Genomic DNA, 18,101 nt, shown 5'->3' on the forward strand with positions numbered 1-18,101 from the left:
GGTGCAGCATTACCTCCTCCTGCTGAGCATACTTTATGTAGACACTGAACCAGCAGGGATATGCAGTGATACGAAGCAACAGGAAATTAGCAGAATTTTGAATGCAGCTTTAGGTGTGACTACAGTATATTATGTCATGTCACTGAAAAGAATAATACATACAAGAAGCTCCACTTTAATGATCGTTGTTGCCTTTGCTGTCAATGAAGTGTGATGCTTGATATTCGTCTCCAAAGTGCTGTGGGCCGCAGAGCTGGGCCAAGCAGAATTATTGCCTCCAGAGCATCTAATCCTAGGCATGAACATTGCATTACCAGAATACCGGAATCCTGTGCTGCTGCTGACTGGCGGCTCGCTGCTTCAAGTCTACAGCGTGAACAGCGGGCGGTATTACACTGTGTGTCACCAGGGCTGGGAGACCTCACATGGCTGGACAGTCTGCAGAGAACTGGGGTTCAATAGGTAATAACGGGGCGCCCTGTGCCTCCTCTTCTGCTACGTTCCTGCTGCTGTCTTCACTTGCCCTCATGTGTGAGCACAGGGTCGATCCTGCATCGATTTCACCTTGTACATGCCATGAGGGAGCTTCTCTCCCTTGGACTAGAGCCTGAGACCCCCTCTCTCCTCCTGCAGAGGCTGCTGTGGTGCTCTGCTCTCTCTACACTTGTACACAGGGGTCCTCTCACTTCAGCAAATGGCCTTTATCATGTAGATGCAGTTAATACAAGGCACTTACTAATGTATGGTGATTCTCCATATTGCCTCCTTTGCTGGCTTGATTCATTTTTCCATCACATTATACACTGCTCGTTTCCATAGTTACGACCACCCTGTAGCCCAGCAGCGGTGGTCGTACTTCCACATTATAGGGAAAAGTGTCGGCCTCTCTGGTGGCTGGGACTGTGGGAGCGTGCATAGTCTGGCACTTTTCTCTGTAGTGTGAAAGCACGGCCACCACAGCTGGATTGTAGGGTGGTCGTAACCATGGAAACGAGCAGTGTATAATGTGATGGAAAAATGAATCCAGCCAGCAAAGGAGGCAACATGGAGAATCACAATACATTAGTAAGTGCCTTGTATTAACTTTCCCGACATGTTAAGTGCCATTTGCTGAAGTGACAGAACCCCTTTAACTGCCTTGTGTGAGCTTTCCTTCCTATCTAGAGCCTGTGTGAGCTGCCCTCCTTGAATGCTTTTCCCCCTCTCCACTTTCTGATCTGCCATGTACAACCTCTTCCCCCTCCCTGCTGCTATCTCTATCCCTGAGAGAAGGGAGGTGGAGAACAGAGAGACTCTTCATAAACGGGAGTGGAGGAGCATAAACGTGCCTGGCATGTCCAGTGAGCTGGCCATAGATGTATCTGGCAGCCGGGGACCCCCATAGGCTCCTCCGAACCCTTCATGACCTGATGACCTCCATCTTTCTTGTTCTTCAACCTTTATGGGCACAGCCTTCATTAACCCCACAAATCAGTGGGGTTGTGTAACACTCTTCCTCTTCCCCCTGCCAGCCACACAGTATTATCTTCCCCGCTGCCCCTCGGTGGCACAGAGCCTGCCTGCCGAGAATCCTTTGCGGTGATGAATAAAACCACCGGATCTCCCAGTAACTTGGATGGATTCCTGAATCCTGTGTAAGTAATGCATCCGGGATCCTGACACCAGGGGGCGCTCTGTGCATGACTCATTATTGCTGTCATTTTTATTCTCTTACAGACAGAACTGTCCAGATGAAGAGGGCGTATCGCTGCAGTGCACGGGTGAGACCCCATTCAGGATCGGGGCAGAGAGTAGTCAGGAGGGACCGAGGCAACATCTGCCACCCCCTCCCAAAGGGGTACATCAGCATGCCCACCTACCCCATATGATTGAGAGACACATTGACCCAGCACATTTGCAGGTCGCTGTGATTGTCACTGATTGGTGGCTGCCATTGCGGTATGAATACTGCAGATGGCGCTGTGGAGCTCTGAGGCTGATGCAGTCACATGGCGCTATGGCAGCACTCCGAGCACTGTTGTGTACGCTGCACTGAAATGGATTTGCAGGTCTTACAATTTGAACTTGGAAAAAATTCACTTCTTGCAGTTTGATTTCTGACCACTAGATGGCGATACAGAGAAGACCAGTGCAGGATCAGCCTCAGAGCTGCAATCGCTAGAATAATTGCGTGCCAGGCCACTCACCGTTCAGCGGGTAGAAGGGAAAACCACGGCACTCAAGTTGCTGTTTCGTTAAATGCTTATTTTTATTTTTGAAAAGCTCTTTTGATTTTTTTGTATACACTGAGCACAGAGGTGTGCCATTCAACTCTCTCCTCATACTGTATAGTGGGGGCCTGTTAACCGGACAAACCACATAAACGTCACTAGAATCGTCTACAAATTCCATTGTCTTCTATGGTGCACATAATGGACTTTGACTCCTCTCCTCCCTTGGACATAATTGTTTTCTCTGCTATTATTTTTCCCCAAAAAGTTTTAAAAAATTTAAAGTGACCGACAGAAGCTTCCGATGTCTGCCAGACAAAGATATCCTCATAGCAATCTTAGCCACCAGAGTGCCCACTTAATAACCTCTACTCCCTTTGGTTTCTGCCATAGGTATGTCCATCCAATAACCCCAGGCGAGCAAGGAGTTAACCTTTCCTGTGAATTTCCACCTTTTCTTAATTTTTATAGCAGTAAGAATGTTATCTGTCCCGCAGCCACCAGTCTTCTCCTTCCTGTCGGGCCCGGCTGCCAGAGTTGCTTCCTTCCTCTCTTGTAGGCTGTAGGCCTGCTGCCTGTAGGGCACGTGGTGCCTCCAGGTCTTAAAGAGCCAGTGTGCGCACACCCTAATCTTCCCCAGTCAAAGGCTGGTCACACAGAGATACGTAAGGCACCTTCCTCTGCAGGAGGTTGACTGAGCAATAGCTTCCAGTTTGCTAGCTCCTGCTAAGCTGTGCTGCTTTACGTTCATTTGCCCATGTACCAACTCTTCCTGGATTTTGACACTTCACTGCCTCTCCTGACTCCGCACTGGTGCTCCGGACCACCAAGTGTCAGCTGTCACTTGGACAGAGACTACTCCAAGAGGTAGTAGCCTGGTGTTTCCCCTGCAGTGAAGTCCATATCCCTGTATAGGGGTTAAAGGATGAATACTAGAGGCCACTTACATAATGCCTCCAAGCTACGTCTGTTCTAGAGACACAGTTGGTCCACATCCCCTGCATAACAAGGAGCCACAGAAACAGAAATCCTGCATCGACATAGATTAAATAGCATGCTGGCTACCTGCTGCTGCCACCAGTGGGAGCTCAGGACATTACTGCATACAGATGTACAGGAGATTACTACATACAGATATATACAGCCACCACTAGAGGGAGCTCAGGAGATTACTACATACAGATATATACAGCCACCACCAGAGGGAGCTCAGGAGCTTACTACATACAGATATATACAGCCACCACTAGAGGGAGCTCAGGAGATTACTACATACAGATATATACAGCCACCACTAGGGGGAGCTCAGGAGATTACTACATACAGATATATACAGCCACCACTAGAGGAAGCTCAGGAGATTACTATATACAGATATATACATCCACCACTAGAGGGAGCTCAGGAGTTTACTGCGTACAGATATATACAGCCACCACTAGAGGGAGCTCAGAAGATTACTACATACAGATATATACAGCCACCACTAGAGGGAGCTCAGGAGATTACTACATACTGATATATACAGATACCACTAGAGGGAGCTCAGGAGATTACTACATACAGATATATACAGCCACCACTAGAGGGAGCTCAGGAGATTACTACATACATATATATACAGCCTCCACTAGAGGGAGCTCAGGAGATTACTACATACAAATATATACAGTCACCACTAGGGGGAGCTCAGGAGATTACTACATACAGATATATACAGCTACCACTAGAGGGAGCTCAGGAGATTACTACATACAGATATATACAGCTACCACTAGAGGGAGCTCAGGAGATTACTACATACAGATATATACAGCCACCACTAGAGGGAGCTCAGGAGATTACTACATACAGATATATACAGCCACCACTAGAGGGAGCTCAGGAGATTACTACATGCAGATATATACAGTTACCACTAGAGGGCGCTCATGAGATTACTAAATAAAGATATATACAGCCACCACTAGAGGATGCTCAGGAGATTACTACATACAGATATATACAGCCACCACTAGAGGGAGCTCAGGAGATTACTACATACAGATATATACAGCCACCACTAGAGGGCGCTCATGAGATTACTACATACAGATATATACAGCCACAACTAGAGGGCGCTCAGGAGATTACTACATACAGATATATACAGCCACCACTAGAGGGAGCTCAGGAGATTACTACATACAGATATATACAGCCACCACTAGAGGGAGCTCAGGAGATTACTACATACAGATATATACAGCCACCACTAGGGGGAGCTCAGGAGATTACTACATACAGATATATACAGCCACCACTAGAGGGAGCTCAGGAGATTACTACATACAAATATATACAGTCACCACTAGGGGGAGCTCAGGAGATTACTACATACAGATATATACAGCTACCACTAGAGGGAGCTCAGGAGATTACTACATACAGATATATACAGCCACCACTAGAGAGAGCTCAGGAGATTACTACATACAGATATATACAGCCACCACTAGAGGGAGCTCAGGAGATTACTACATGCAGATATATACAGTTACCACTAGAGGGCGCTCATGAGATTACTAAATAAAGATATATACAGCCACCACTAGAGGACGCTCAGGAGATTACTACATACAGATATATACAGCCACCACTAGAGGGAGCTCAGGAGATTACTACATACAGATATATACAGCCACCACTAGAGGGCGCTCATGAGATTACTACATACAGATATATACAGCCACCACTAGAGGGCGCTCAGGAGATTACTACATACAGATATATACAGCCACCACTAGAGGGAGCTCAGGAGATTGCTACATACAGATATATACAGCTAACACTAGAGGGAGCTCAGGAGATTACTACATACAGATATATACAGCCACCACTAGAGGGAGCTCAGGAGATTACTACATACAGATATATACAGCCACCACTAGAGGGAGCTCAGGAGATTACTACATGCAGATATATACAGTTACCACTAGAGGGAGCTCAGGAGATTACTACATGCAGATGTATATATAGCCACCACTAGAGGGAGCTCAGGAGATTACTGCATACAGATATATACAGCCACCACTAGAGGGTGCTCAGGAGATTACTGCATACAGATATATACAGCCACCACTAGAGGGAGCTCAGGAGATTACTACATACAGATATATACAGCTACCACTAGGGGGAGCTCAGGAGATTATTACATACAGATATATACAGCCACCACTAGAGGGAGCTCAGGAGATTACTACATACAGATATATACAGCTAACACTAGAGGGAGCTCAGGAGATTACTACATACAGATATATACAGCCACCACTAGAGGGCGCTCATGAGATTACTACATACAGATATATACAACCACCACCAGAGGGAGCTCAGGATATTACTACATACTGATATATACAGCCACCACTAGAGGGAGCTCAGGAGATTACTACATACAGATATATTTAGCCACAAGTAGAGGGAGCTCAGGATATTACTACATACTGATATATACAGCCACCACTAGAGGGAGCTCAGGAGATTACTACATACAGATATATACAGCCACCAATAGAGGGAGCTCAGGAGATTACTACATACAGATATATACAGCCACCACTAGAGGGAGCTCAGGATATTACTACATACAGATATATACAGCCACCACCAGAGGGAGCTCAGGAGATTACTACATACAGATATATACAGCCACCACTAGAGGGAGCTCAGGAGATTACTACATACAGATATATACAGCCACCACTAGAGGGAGCTCAGGATATTACTACATACTGATATATACAGCCACCACTAGAGGGAGCTCAGGAGATTACTACATACAGATATATTTAGCCACAAGTAGAGGGAGCTCAGGATATTACTACATACTGATATATACAGACACCACTAGAGGGAGCTCAGGAGATTACTACATACAGATATATACAGCCACCACTAGAGGGAGCTCAGGAGATTACTACATACAGATATATAGAGCCACCACTAGAGGGAGCTCAGGAGATTACTACATACAGATATAAACAGCCACCACCAGAGGGAGCTCAGGAGATTACTACATACAGATATATACAGCCACCACTAGAGGGAGCTCAGGAGATTACTACATACAGATATATACAGTCACCACCAGAGGGAGCTCAGGAGATTACTACATACAGATATATACAGCCACCACTAGAGGGAGCTCAGGAGATTACTACATACAGATATATACAGCCACCACTAGAGGGAGCTCAGGAGATTACTACATACAGATATATACAGCCACCACTAGAGGGAGCTCAGGAGATTACTACATACAGATATATACAGCGACCACTAGAGGGAGCTCAGGAGATTACTACATACAGATATATACAGTCACCACCAGAGGGAGCTCAGGAGATTACTACATACAGATATATACAGCCACCACTAGAGGGAGCTCAGGAGATTACTACATACAGATATATACAGTCACCACCAGAGGGAGCTCAGGAGATTACTACATACAGATATATACAGCCACCACTAGAGGGAGCTCAGGAGATTACTACATACAGATATATACAGCCACAACTAAAGAGAGCTCAGGAGATTACTACATACAGATATACAGTACAGACCAAAAGTTTGGACACCCCTTCTCATTCAAAGAGTTTTCTTTATTTTCATGACTATGAAGGCATCAAAACTATGAATTAACACATGTGGAATTATATACATAACAAACAAGTGTGAAACAACTGAAAATATGTCATATTCTAGGGTTTTCAAAGTAGCCACCTTTTGCTTTGATTACTGCTTTGCACACTCTTGGCATTCTCTTGATGAGCTTCAAGAGGTAGTCCCCTGAAATGGTCTTCCAGCAGTCTTGAAGGAGTTCCCAGAGATGCTTAGCACTTGTTGGCCTTTTGCCTTCACTCTGCGGTCCAGCTCACCCCAAACCATCTCGATTGGGTTCAGGTCCGGAGACAGTGGGGGCCAGGTCATCTGGCGCAGCACCCCATCACTCTCCTTCATGGTCAAATAGCTCTTACTTTCAAAGTTTTCCCAATTTTTCGGCTGACTGACTGACCTTCATTTCTTAAAGTAATGATGGCCACTCGTTTTTCTTTACTTAGCTGCTTTTTTCTTGCCATAATACAAATTCTAACAGTCTATGCAGTAGGACTATCAGCTGTGTATCCACCTGACTTCTCCTCAACGCAACTGATGGTCCCAACCCCATTTATAAGGCAAGAAATCCCACTTATTAAACCTGACAGGGCACACCTGTGAAGTGAAGACCATTTCAGGGGACTACCTCTTGAAGCTCATCAAGAGAATGCCAAGAGTGTGCAAAGCAGTAATCAAAGCAAAAGGTGGCTACTTTGAAGAACCTAGAATATGACATATTTTCAGTTGTTTCACACTTGTTTGTTATGTATATAATTCCACATGTGTTAATTCATAGTTTTGATGCCTTCATAGTCATGAAAATAAAGAAAACTCTTTGAATGAGAAGGTGTGTCCAAACTTTTGGTCTGTACTGTATATAGCCACCACTAGGGGGAGCTCAGGAGATTACTACATACAGATATTTACAATCACCACTAGAGGGAGCTCAGGAGATTACTACATACAGATATATACAGCCACCACTAGAGGGAGCTCAGGAGATTACTACATGCAGATATATACAGTTACCACTAGAGGGAGCTCAGGAGATTACTACATGCAGATATAAACAGCCACCACTAGAGGGAGCTCAGGAGATTACTGCATACAGATATATACAGCCACCACTAGAGGGAGCTCAGGAGATTACTACATACAGATATATACAGCCACCACTAGAGGGAGCTCAGGAGATTACTACATACAGATATATACAGCCACCACTAGAGGGAGCTCAGGAGATTACTACATACAGATATATACAGCCACCACTAGAGGGAGCTCAGGAGATTACTACATACAGATATATACAGCCACCACTAGAGGGAGCTCAGGAGATTACTGCATACAGATATATACAGCCACCACTAGAGGGAGCTCAGGAGATTACTACATACAGATATACACAGCCACCACTAGAGGGAGCTCAGGAGATTACTACATACAGATATATACAGCCACCACTAGAGGGAACTCAGGAGATTGCTACATACAGATATATACAGCTACCACTAGAGGGAGCTCAGGAGATTACTGCATAGAGATATATACAGCCACCACTAGATGGAGCTCAGGAGATTACTACATACAGATATATACAGCCACCACTAGAGGGAGCTCAGGAGATTACTACATACAAATATATACAGTCACCACTAGTGGGAACTACCTTTGACCATGTTGGCCCACGGTGCTCAAGTGCCCCCAAAACATGTCCTAAGAGCAGAAGATACAAAGCTGAGTTGTTATCTGGGGAGACATGGTGAGTCATGGTGTATAGGTCCTGTGGTCTCACTGCCTATGTTCCTCTCTCCTTGGTGTAGACTGTGGCCGTTCTTCTGCTGATGGCCAACGTATAGTTGGAGGATCTCCATCGGCCTGGGGACGTTGGCCATGGCAGGTCAGCCTGCGCTGGGATGGACGGCATGTCTGTGGAGGGTCCATCATTTCTTCCCAGTGGGTGATGAGTGCGGCCCACTGCTTTGTCCTGTGAGTAGCCGACACAGCTGCATGGAGTATTGTACGTGTGGGTTATTGGCGTGGAGTACCATTCTCTGTCTGATTTCACAGGTCCAACTTCCTTATGGTGGCAAGGTGGAAGGTTCACGCCGGCTCTACCTCCCTCAACCCGTCCACCTCTCACTCTGTCCGGAGCATCTACTACAACGGCCTGTACAACCCTGAAACCAATGACTACGATGTCGCTCTGCTGAAAACTAGCCAGCCCATGGGCTTCACTGGTGAGATGAAGCCCCACCATGCTTTATAGTGCAGAATAGCTCTACCTGTCCCCCTGATCTGCCATGTACCTGAACATAGGATCAGGAGGAGGACCGGTCTACTGGGTCCTGGATGAACAGAACATTGGCTTGTATCTACAATTCCTCTTCAAGCTTGGGGTTCAGTGGGGTGCATGCCGGACCATACCTTCACGGGGCTGATCTCAGTTTCTGAAGGTGTATCCATCTTCCCTTAACCCCGTTGCGTTCCATTTTTGGCTGATGGGATCAGGAATTTGATAAGATAGTCCGGGCTTAGCATGTCTGTCCTGTTGTTGCAGGCAGTGGGGCAGAGCTCCTGCTGGATGTAGTTGCATTACAGAAAGGGAGAGGTTGGATCTCAGGTATTCTGAGGAGAGTGGGAAAACATATAGAAGAATTCTTTAGATATTTGTTTGAGTTTTGGTTCCAGATCAAAGGAAATGAGGACTTTCTGGGATTTTTGATGCATGTTTTTCACATCACACCGCTATATCCGTCCCGCAGTCGCTTCTCTTCGGTTTCTCTTTCATGCAGAAACCCTGCGGCCCGTGTGTCTACCCAGAACACGTCAGAAGTTCCAGAGCATGGGCAACTGCTGGATCAGCGGATGGGGACACGTGAGTGAGGGAGGTGAGGTGACACACTGTGGGGGTGACCGGCTGGTGGAACCCCCAAATATTAAGTTCTAATATCTATTTTTTGGTCTATTCCCAGGTCAATTGTCTCCGGTTCTCCGAGAAGCCAAGGTCCATCTGATCAGCAGCCATCTCTGTAACCAGTCCTCATATTACCCGGGGATGATCACGGCCCAAATGTTATGTGCCGGCTACCTGGACGGAAAAGTGGACTCCTGTCAGGTATATGGACTGCAGTAATATAATGTGTAGTGCCGTCTCTGTAAGAAGAGGTTCTTCAGCAGCTGCAGTGTGTTCTATAATACACATAACCTCATAATACACACCTCAGCTGCTGCAGAACCTCCTAATACACACCTCAGCTGCTGCAGAACCTCATAATACACACCTCAGCTGCTGCAGAACCTCCTAATACACACCTCAGCTGCTGCAGAACCTCCTATAAACACCTCAGCTGCTGCACAACCTCCTAATACAGCTCAGCTGGTGCAGAACCTCCTAATACACACCTCAGCTGCTCCAGAACCTCCTAATACACACCTCAGCTGCTGCAGAACCTCCTAATACACACCTCAGCTTCTGCAGAATCTCATAATACACACCTCAGCTGCGTCAGAACCTCATAATACACACCTCAGCTGCTGCAGAACCTCCTAATGCACACCTCAGCTGCTGCATAGCCTCCAAATACACACCTCAGCTGCTGCAGAACCTCCTAATACACACATCAGCTGCTGCAGAACATCATAATACACACCTCAGCTGCTGCAGAACATCATAATACACACCTCAGCTGCTCCAGAACATCATAATATACACCTCAGCTGCTGCAGAACCTCATAATACACACCTCAGCCGCTGCAGAACCTCCTAATACACACCTCAGCTGCTGCAGAACCTCCTAATACACACCTCAGCTGCTGCAGAACCTCCTAATACACACCTCAGCTGCTGCAGAACCTCCTAATACACACCTCAGCTGCTGCAGAAACTCATAATACACACCTCAGCTGCTGCAGAACCTCATAATACACACCTCAGCTGCTGCAGAACCTCCTAATACACACCTCAGCTGCAGCAGAAAATCATAATACACACCTCAGCTGCTGCAGAACATCATAATACACACCTCAGCTGCTCCAGAACATCATAATATACACCTCAGCTGCTGCAGAACCTTATAATACACACCTCAGCTGCTGCAGAACCTCCTAATGCACACCTCAGCTGCTGCAGAACCTTATAATACACACCTCAGCTGCTGCAGAACCTCCTATAAACACCTCAGCTGCTGCACAACCTTCTAATACAGCTCAGCTGCTGCAGAACCTCCTAATACACACCTCAGCTGCTCCAGAACATCATAATATCTGTAAAGAATAAATCAAGGCAACTGGACTTACTGTAGATTTCCTGAAAACGTTTCTCTTGTTCTTCCAACGAGCTTTCTCAATTCTGAGTGACTGTAGAAAGCTCATTGGAAGAACGAGAGAAACGTTTTCAGGAAATCTACAGTAAGTCCAGTTGCCTTGATTTATTCTTTACAGATATACCATGACCTGGATAAATGAGAACCTTCACAGACACATATAATACACACCTCAGCTGTTGCAGAACATCCTAATACACACCTCAGCTGTTGCAGAACATCCTAATACACACCTCAGCTGCTGCAGAACCTCCTAATACACACCTCAGCCACTGCAGAACCTCCTAATACACACCTCAGCTGCTGCAGAACCTCCTAATACACACCTCAGCTGCTGCAGAACCTCATAATACACACCTCAGCTGCTGCAGAACATCCGAATACACACCTCAGCTGCTGCAGAACCTCCTAATACACACCTCAGCCACTGCAGAACCTCCTAATACACACCTCAGCCACTGCAGAACCTCCTAATACACACCTCAGCTGCTGCAGAACCTCATAATACAAACCTCAGCTGCTGCAGAACATCCGAATACACACCTCAGCTGCTGCAGAACCTCCTAATACACACCTCGGCCACTGCAGAACCTCATAATACACACCTCAGCTGCTGCAGAACCTCCTAATACACACCTCAGCTGCTGCAGAACCTCCTAATACACACCTCAGCTGCTGCAGAACCTCATAATACACACCTCAGCTGCTGCACAACCTCCTAATACACACCTCAGCTGCTGCAGAACCTCCTAATACACACCTAAGCTGCTGCAGAACCTCCTAATACACACCTCAGCTGCTGCAGAACCTCAAAATACACACCTCAGCTGCTGCACAACCTCCTAATACTCACCTCAGCTGCTGCAGAACCTTCTAATACACACCTCAGCTGCTGCAGAACCTTCTAATACACACCTCAGCTGCTGCAGAACCTTCTAATACACACCTCAGCTGCTGCAGAACCTCCTAATACACACCTCAGCTGCTGCAGAACCTCCTAATACACACCTCAGCTGCTGCAGCACCTCCTAATACACACCTCAACTGCTGCAAAACATCATAACACACCTCAGCTGCTGCAGAACCTCATAATACACACCTCAGTTGCTGCAGAACCTCATAATACACACCTCAGTTGCTGCAGAACCTCATAATACACACCTCAGCTGCTGCAGAACCTCATAATACACACCTCAGCTGCTGCAGAACATCCTAATACACACCTCAGCTGCTGCAGAACCTCCCAATACACACCTCAGCTGCTGCAGAACCTCCTAATACACACCTCAGCTGCTACAAAACCTCCTAATTCTCACCTCAGCTGCTGCAGAACCTCATAATACACACCTCAGCTGCTGCAGAACCTCCTAATACACACCTCAGCTGCTGCAGAACCTTCTAATACACACCTCAGCTGCTGCAGAACCTCCTAATACACACCTCAGCTGCTGCAGAACCTCCTAATACACACCTCAGTTGCTGCAGAACATCATAATACACACCTCAGCTGCTGCAGAACTTTATAATACACACCTCAGCTGCTGCAGAACATCCTAATACACACCTCAGCTGCTGCAGAACCTCCTAATACACACCTCAGCTGCTGCAGAAACTCCTAATACACACCTCAGCTGCTGCAGAACCTCCTAATACACACCTCAGCTGCTGCAGAACCTTATAATACACACCTCAGCTGCTGCAGAACCTCCTAATACACACCTCAGCTGCTGCAGAACCTTCTAATACACACCTCAACTGCTGCAGAACCTTCTAATACACACCTCAGCTGCTGCAGAACCTCCTAATACACACCTCAGCTGCTGCAGAACCTCCTAATACACACCTCAGCTGCTGCAGCACCTCCTAATACACACCTCAACTGCTGCAAAACATCATAACACACCTCAGCTGCTGCAGAACCTCATAATACACACCTCAGTTGCTGCAGAACCTCATAATACACACCTCAGCTGCTGCAGAACCTCCTAATACACACCTCAGCTGCTGCAGAACATCCTAATACACACCTCAGCTGCTGCAGAACCTCCTAATACATACCTCAGCTGCGTCAGAACCTTCTAATACACACCTCAGCTGCTGCAAAACCTCCTAATTCTCACCTTAGCTGCTGCAGAACCTCATAATACACACCTCAGCTGCTGCAGAACCTCCTAATACACACCTCAGCTGCTGCAGAACATCCTAATACACACCTCAGCTGCTGCAGAACCTCCTAATACACACCTCAGCTGCTGCAGAACCTCCTAATACACACCTCAGCTGCTGCAGAACCTTATAATACACACCTCAGCTGCTGCAGAACATCCTAATACACACCTCAGCTGCTGCAGAACATCCTAATACACACCTAAGCTGCTGCAGAACCTCCTAATACACACCTCAGCTGCTGCAGAACCTCAAAATACACACCTCAGCTGCTGCACAACCTCCTAATACTCACCTCAGCTGCTGCAGAACCTTCTTATACACACCTCAGCTGCTGCAGAACCTTCTAATACACACCTCAGCTGCTGCAGAACCTTCTAATACACACCTCAGCTGCTGCAGAACCTCCTAATACACACCTCAGCTGCTGCAGAACCTCCTAATACACACCTCAGCTGCTGCAGCACCTCCTAATACACACCTCAACTGCTGCAAAACATCATAACACACCTCAGCTGCTGCAGAACCTCATAATACACACCTCAGTTGCTGCAGAACCTCATAATACACACCTCAGTTGCTGCAGAACCTCATAATACACACCTCAGCTGCTGCAGAACCTCATAATACACACCTCAGCTGCTGCAGAACCTCATAATACACACCTCAGCTGCTGCAGAACCTCCTAATACACACCTCAGCTGCAGCAGAACATCATAATACACACCTCAGCTGCTGCAGAACATCATAATACACACCTCAGCTGCTCCAGAACATCATAATATACACCTCAGCTGCTGCAGAACCTTATAATACACACCTCAGCTGCTGCAGAACCTCCTAATGCACACCTCAGCTGCTGCAGAACCTTATAATACACACCTCAGCTGCTGCAGAACCTCCTATAAACACCTCAGCTGCTGCACAACCTTCTAATACAGCTCAGCTGCTGCAGAACCTCCTAATACACACCTCAGCTGCTCCAGAACATCATAATATCTGTAAAGAATAAATCAAGGCAACTGGACTTACTGTAGATTTCCTGAAAACGTTTCTCTTGTTCTTCCAACGAGCTTTCTCAATTCTGAGTGACTGTAGAAAGCTCATTGGAAGAACGAGAGAAACGTTTTCAGGAAATCTACAGTAAGTCCAGTTGCCTTGATTTATTCTTTACAGATATACCATGACCTGGATAAATGAGAACCTTCACAGACACATATAATACACACCTCAGCTGTTGCAGAACATCCTAATACACACCTCAGCTGTTGCAGAACATCCTAATACACACCTCAGCTGCTGCAGAACCTCCTAATACACACCTCAGCCACTGCAGAACCTCCTAATACACACCTCAGCTGCTGCAGAACCTCCTAATACACACCTCAGCTGCTGCAGAACCTCATAATACACACCTCAGCTGCTGCAGAACATCCGAATACACACCTCAGCTGCTGCAGAACCTCCTAATACACACCTCAGCCACTGCAGAACCTCCTAATACACACCTCAGCCACTGCAGAACCTCCTAATACACACCTCAGCTGCTGCAGAACCTCATAATACAAACCTCAGCTGCTGCAGAACATCCGAATACACACCTCAGCTGCTGCAGAACCTCCTAATACACACCTCGGCCACTGCAGAACCTCCTAATACACACCTCAGCCACTGCAGAACCTCCTAATACACACCTCAGCCACTGCAGAACCTCCTAATACACACCTCAGCTGCTGCAGAACCTCATAATACAAACCTCAGCTGCTGCAGAACATCCGAATACACACCTCAGCTGCTGCAGAACCTCCTAATACACACCTCGGCCACTGCAGAACCTCATAATACACACCTCAGCTGCTGCAGAACCTCCTAATACACACCTCAGCTGCTGCAGAACCTCATAATACACACCTCAGCTGCTGCACAACCTCCTAATACACACCTCAGCTGCTGCAGAACCTCCTAATACACACCTAAGCTGCTGCAGAACCTCCTAATACACACCTCAGCTGCTGCAGAACCTCAAAATACACACCTCAGCTGCTGCACAACCTCCTAATACTCACCTCAGCTGCTGCAGAACCTTCTAATACACACCTCAGCTGCTGCAGAACCTTCTAATACACACCTCAGCTGCTGCAGAACCTTCTAATACACACCTCAGCTGCTGCAGAACCTCCTAATACACACCTCAGCTGCTGCAGAACCTCCTAATACACACCTCAGCTGCTGCAGCACCTCCTAATACACACCTCAACTGCTGCAAAACATCATAACACACCTCAGCTGCTGAAGAACCTCATAATACACACCTCAGTTGCTGCAGAACCTCATAATACACACCTCAGTTGCTGCAGAACCTCATAATACACACCTCAGCTGCTGCAGAACCTCATAATACACACCTCAGCTGCTGCAGAACATCTTAATACACACCTCAGCTGCTGCAGAACCTCCTAATACACACCTCAGCTGCTGCAGAACCTCCTAATACACACCTCAGCTGCTACAAAACCTCCTAATTCTCACCTCAGCTGCTGCAGAACCTCATAATACACACCTCAGCTGCTGCAGAACCTCCTAATACACACCTCAGCTGCTGCAGAACCTTCTAATACACACCTCAGCTGCTGCAGAACCTCCTAATACACACCTCAGCTGCTGCAGAACCTCCTAATACAGACCTCAGCTGCTGCAGAACCTCATAATACACACCTCAGTTGCTGCAGAACATCATAATACACACCTCAGCTGCTGCAGAACTTTATAATACACACCTCAGCTGCTGCAGAACATCCTAATACACACCTCAGCTGCTGCAGAACCTCCTAATACACACCTCAGCTGCTGCAGAAACTCCTAATACACACCTCAGCTGCTGCAGAACCTCCTAATACACACCTCAGCTGCTGCAGAACCTTATAATACACACCTCAGCTGCTGCAGAACCTCCTAATACACACCTCAGCTGCTGCAGAACCTTATAATACACACCTCAGCTGCTGCAGAACCTTCTAATACACACCTCAACTGCTGCAGAACCTTCTAATACACACCTCAGCTGCTGCAGTACCTCCTAATACACACCTCAGCTGCTGCAGAACCTCCTAATACACACCTCAGCTGCTGCAGCACCTCCTAATACACACCTCAACTGCTGCAAAACATCATAACACACCTCAGCTGCTGCAGAACCTCATAATACACACCTCAGTTGCTGCAGAACCTCATAATACACACCTCAGCTGCTGCAGAACCTCCTAATACACACCTCAGCTGCTGCAGAACATCCTAATACACACCTCAGCTGCTGCAGAACCTCCTAATACACACCTCAGCTGCTGCAGAACCTCCTAATACACACCTCAGCTGCTGCAGAACCTTATAATACACACCTCAGCTGCTGCAGAACATCCTAATACACACCTCAGCTGCTGCAGAACATCCTAATACACACCTCAGCTGCTGCAGAACCTCCTAATACACACCTCAGCCACTGTAGAACCTCCTAATACACACCTCAGCTGCTGCAGAACCTCCTAATACACACCTCAGCTGCTGCAGAACCTCATAATACACACCTCAGCTGCTGCACAACCTCCTAATACACACCTCAGCTGCTGCAGAACCTCCTAATACACACCTAAGCTGCTGCAGAACCTCCTAATACACACCTCAGCTGCTGCAGAACCTTCTAATACACACCTCAGCTGCTGCAGAACCTCCTAATACACACCTCAGCTGCTGCAGAACCTCCTAATACACACCTCAGCTGCTGCAGAACCTCCTAATACTCACCTCAGCTGCTGCAGAACATCCTAATACACACCTCAGCTGCTGCAGAGCCTCCTAATACACACCTCAGCTGCTGCAGAACCTCCTAATACACACCTCAGCTGCTGCAGAACCTCCTAATACACACCTCAGCTGCTGCAGAACCTCCTAATACACACCTCAGCTGCTGCAGAACCTCCTAATACACACCTCAGCTGCTGCAGAACCTCCTAATACACACCTCAGCTGCTGCAGAACCTCATAATACACACCTCAGCTGCTGCACAACCTCCTAATACACACCTCAGCTGCTGCAGAACCTCCTAATACACACCTAAGCTGCTGCAGAACCTCCTAATACACACCTCAGCTGCTGCAGAACCTTCTAATACACACCTCAGCTGCTGCAGAACCTCCTAATACACACCTCAGCTGCTGCAGAACCTCCTAATACACACCTCAGCTGCTGCAGAACCTCCTAATACACACCTCAACTGCTGCAAAACATCATAACACACCTCAGCTGCTGCAGAACCTCATAATACACACCTCAGTTGCTGCAGAACCTCATAATACACACCTCAGCTGCTGCAGCACCTCCTAATACACACCTCAGCTGCTGCACAACCTCCTAATACACACCTCAGCTGCTGCAGAACCTTCTAATACACACCTCAGCTGCTGCAGAACCTCCTAATACACACCTCAGCTGCTGCAGAACCTCATAATACACACCTCAGCTGCTGCACAACCTCCTAATACACACCTAAGCTGCTGCAGAACCTCCTAATACACACCTCAGCTGCTGCAGAACCTCCTAATACACACCTAAGCTGCTGCAGAACCTCCTAATACTCACCTCAGCTGCTGCAGAACCTCATAATACACACCTCAGCTGCTGCAGAACCTCCTAATACACACGTCAGCTGCTGCAGAACCTCCTAATACACACCTCAGCTGCTACAAAACCTCATAATACACACCT

At 47.1% G+C, this 18,101-nt stretch overlaps 1 protein-coding gene across 1 annotated transcript in view; it reads left to right on the forward strand.

The window, feature by feature from the left end:
* LOC120991368 (transmembrane protease serine 3-like) overlaps window positions 1–18,101 on the forward strand; it is a 50,987-nt gene that overhangs the window by 22,215 nt on the left and 10,671 nt on the right. Inside the window, exons 6-12 of the mRNA XM_040420196.1 lie at window positions 318–462; window positions 1,512–1,634; window positions 1,717–1,760; window positions 8,675–8,840; window positions 8,922–9,091; window positions 9,647–9,742; window positions 9,827–9,969. Of these exons, the coding sequence (XP_040276130.1) occupies window positions 318–462; window positions 1,512–1,634; window positions 1,717–1,760; window positions 8,675–8,840; window positions 8,922–9,091; window positions 9,647–9,742; window positions 9,827–9,969 (887 nt within the window). The remainder of the gene's footprint in view (window positions 1–317; window positions 463–1,511; window positions 1,635–1,716; window positions 1,761–8,674; window positions 8,841–8,921; window positions 9,092–9,646; window positions 9,743–9,826; window positions 9,970–18,101) is intronic.

The sequence above is a fragment of the Bufo bufo genome, chromosome 1 (assembly GCF_905171765.1).
Source record: "Bufo bufo chromosome 1, aBufBuf1.1, whole genome shotgun sequence".
Classification (NCBI taxonomy): Eukaryota; Metazoa; Chordata; class Amphibia; order Anura; family Bufonidae; genus Bufo; species Bufo bufo.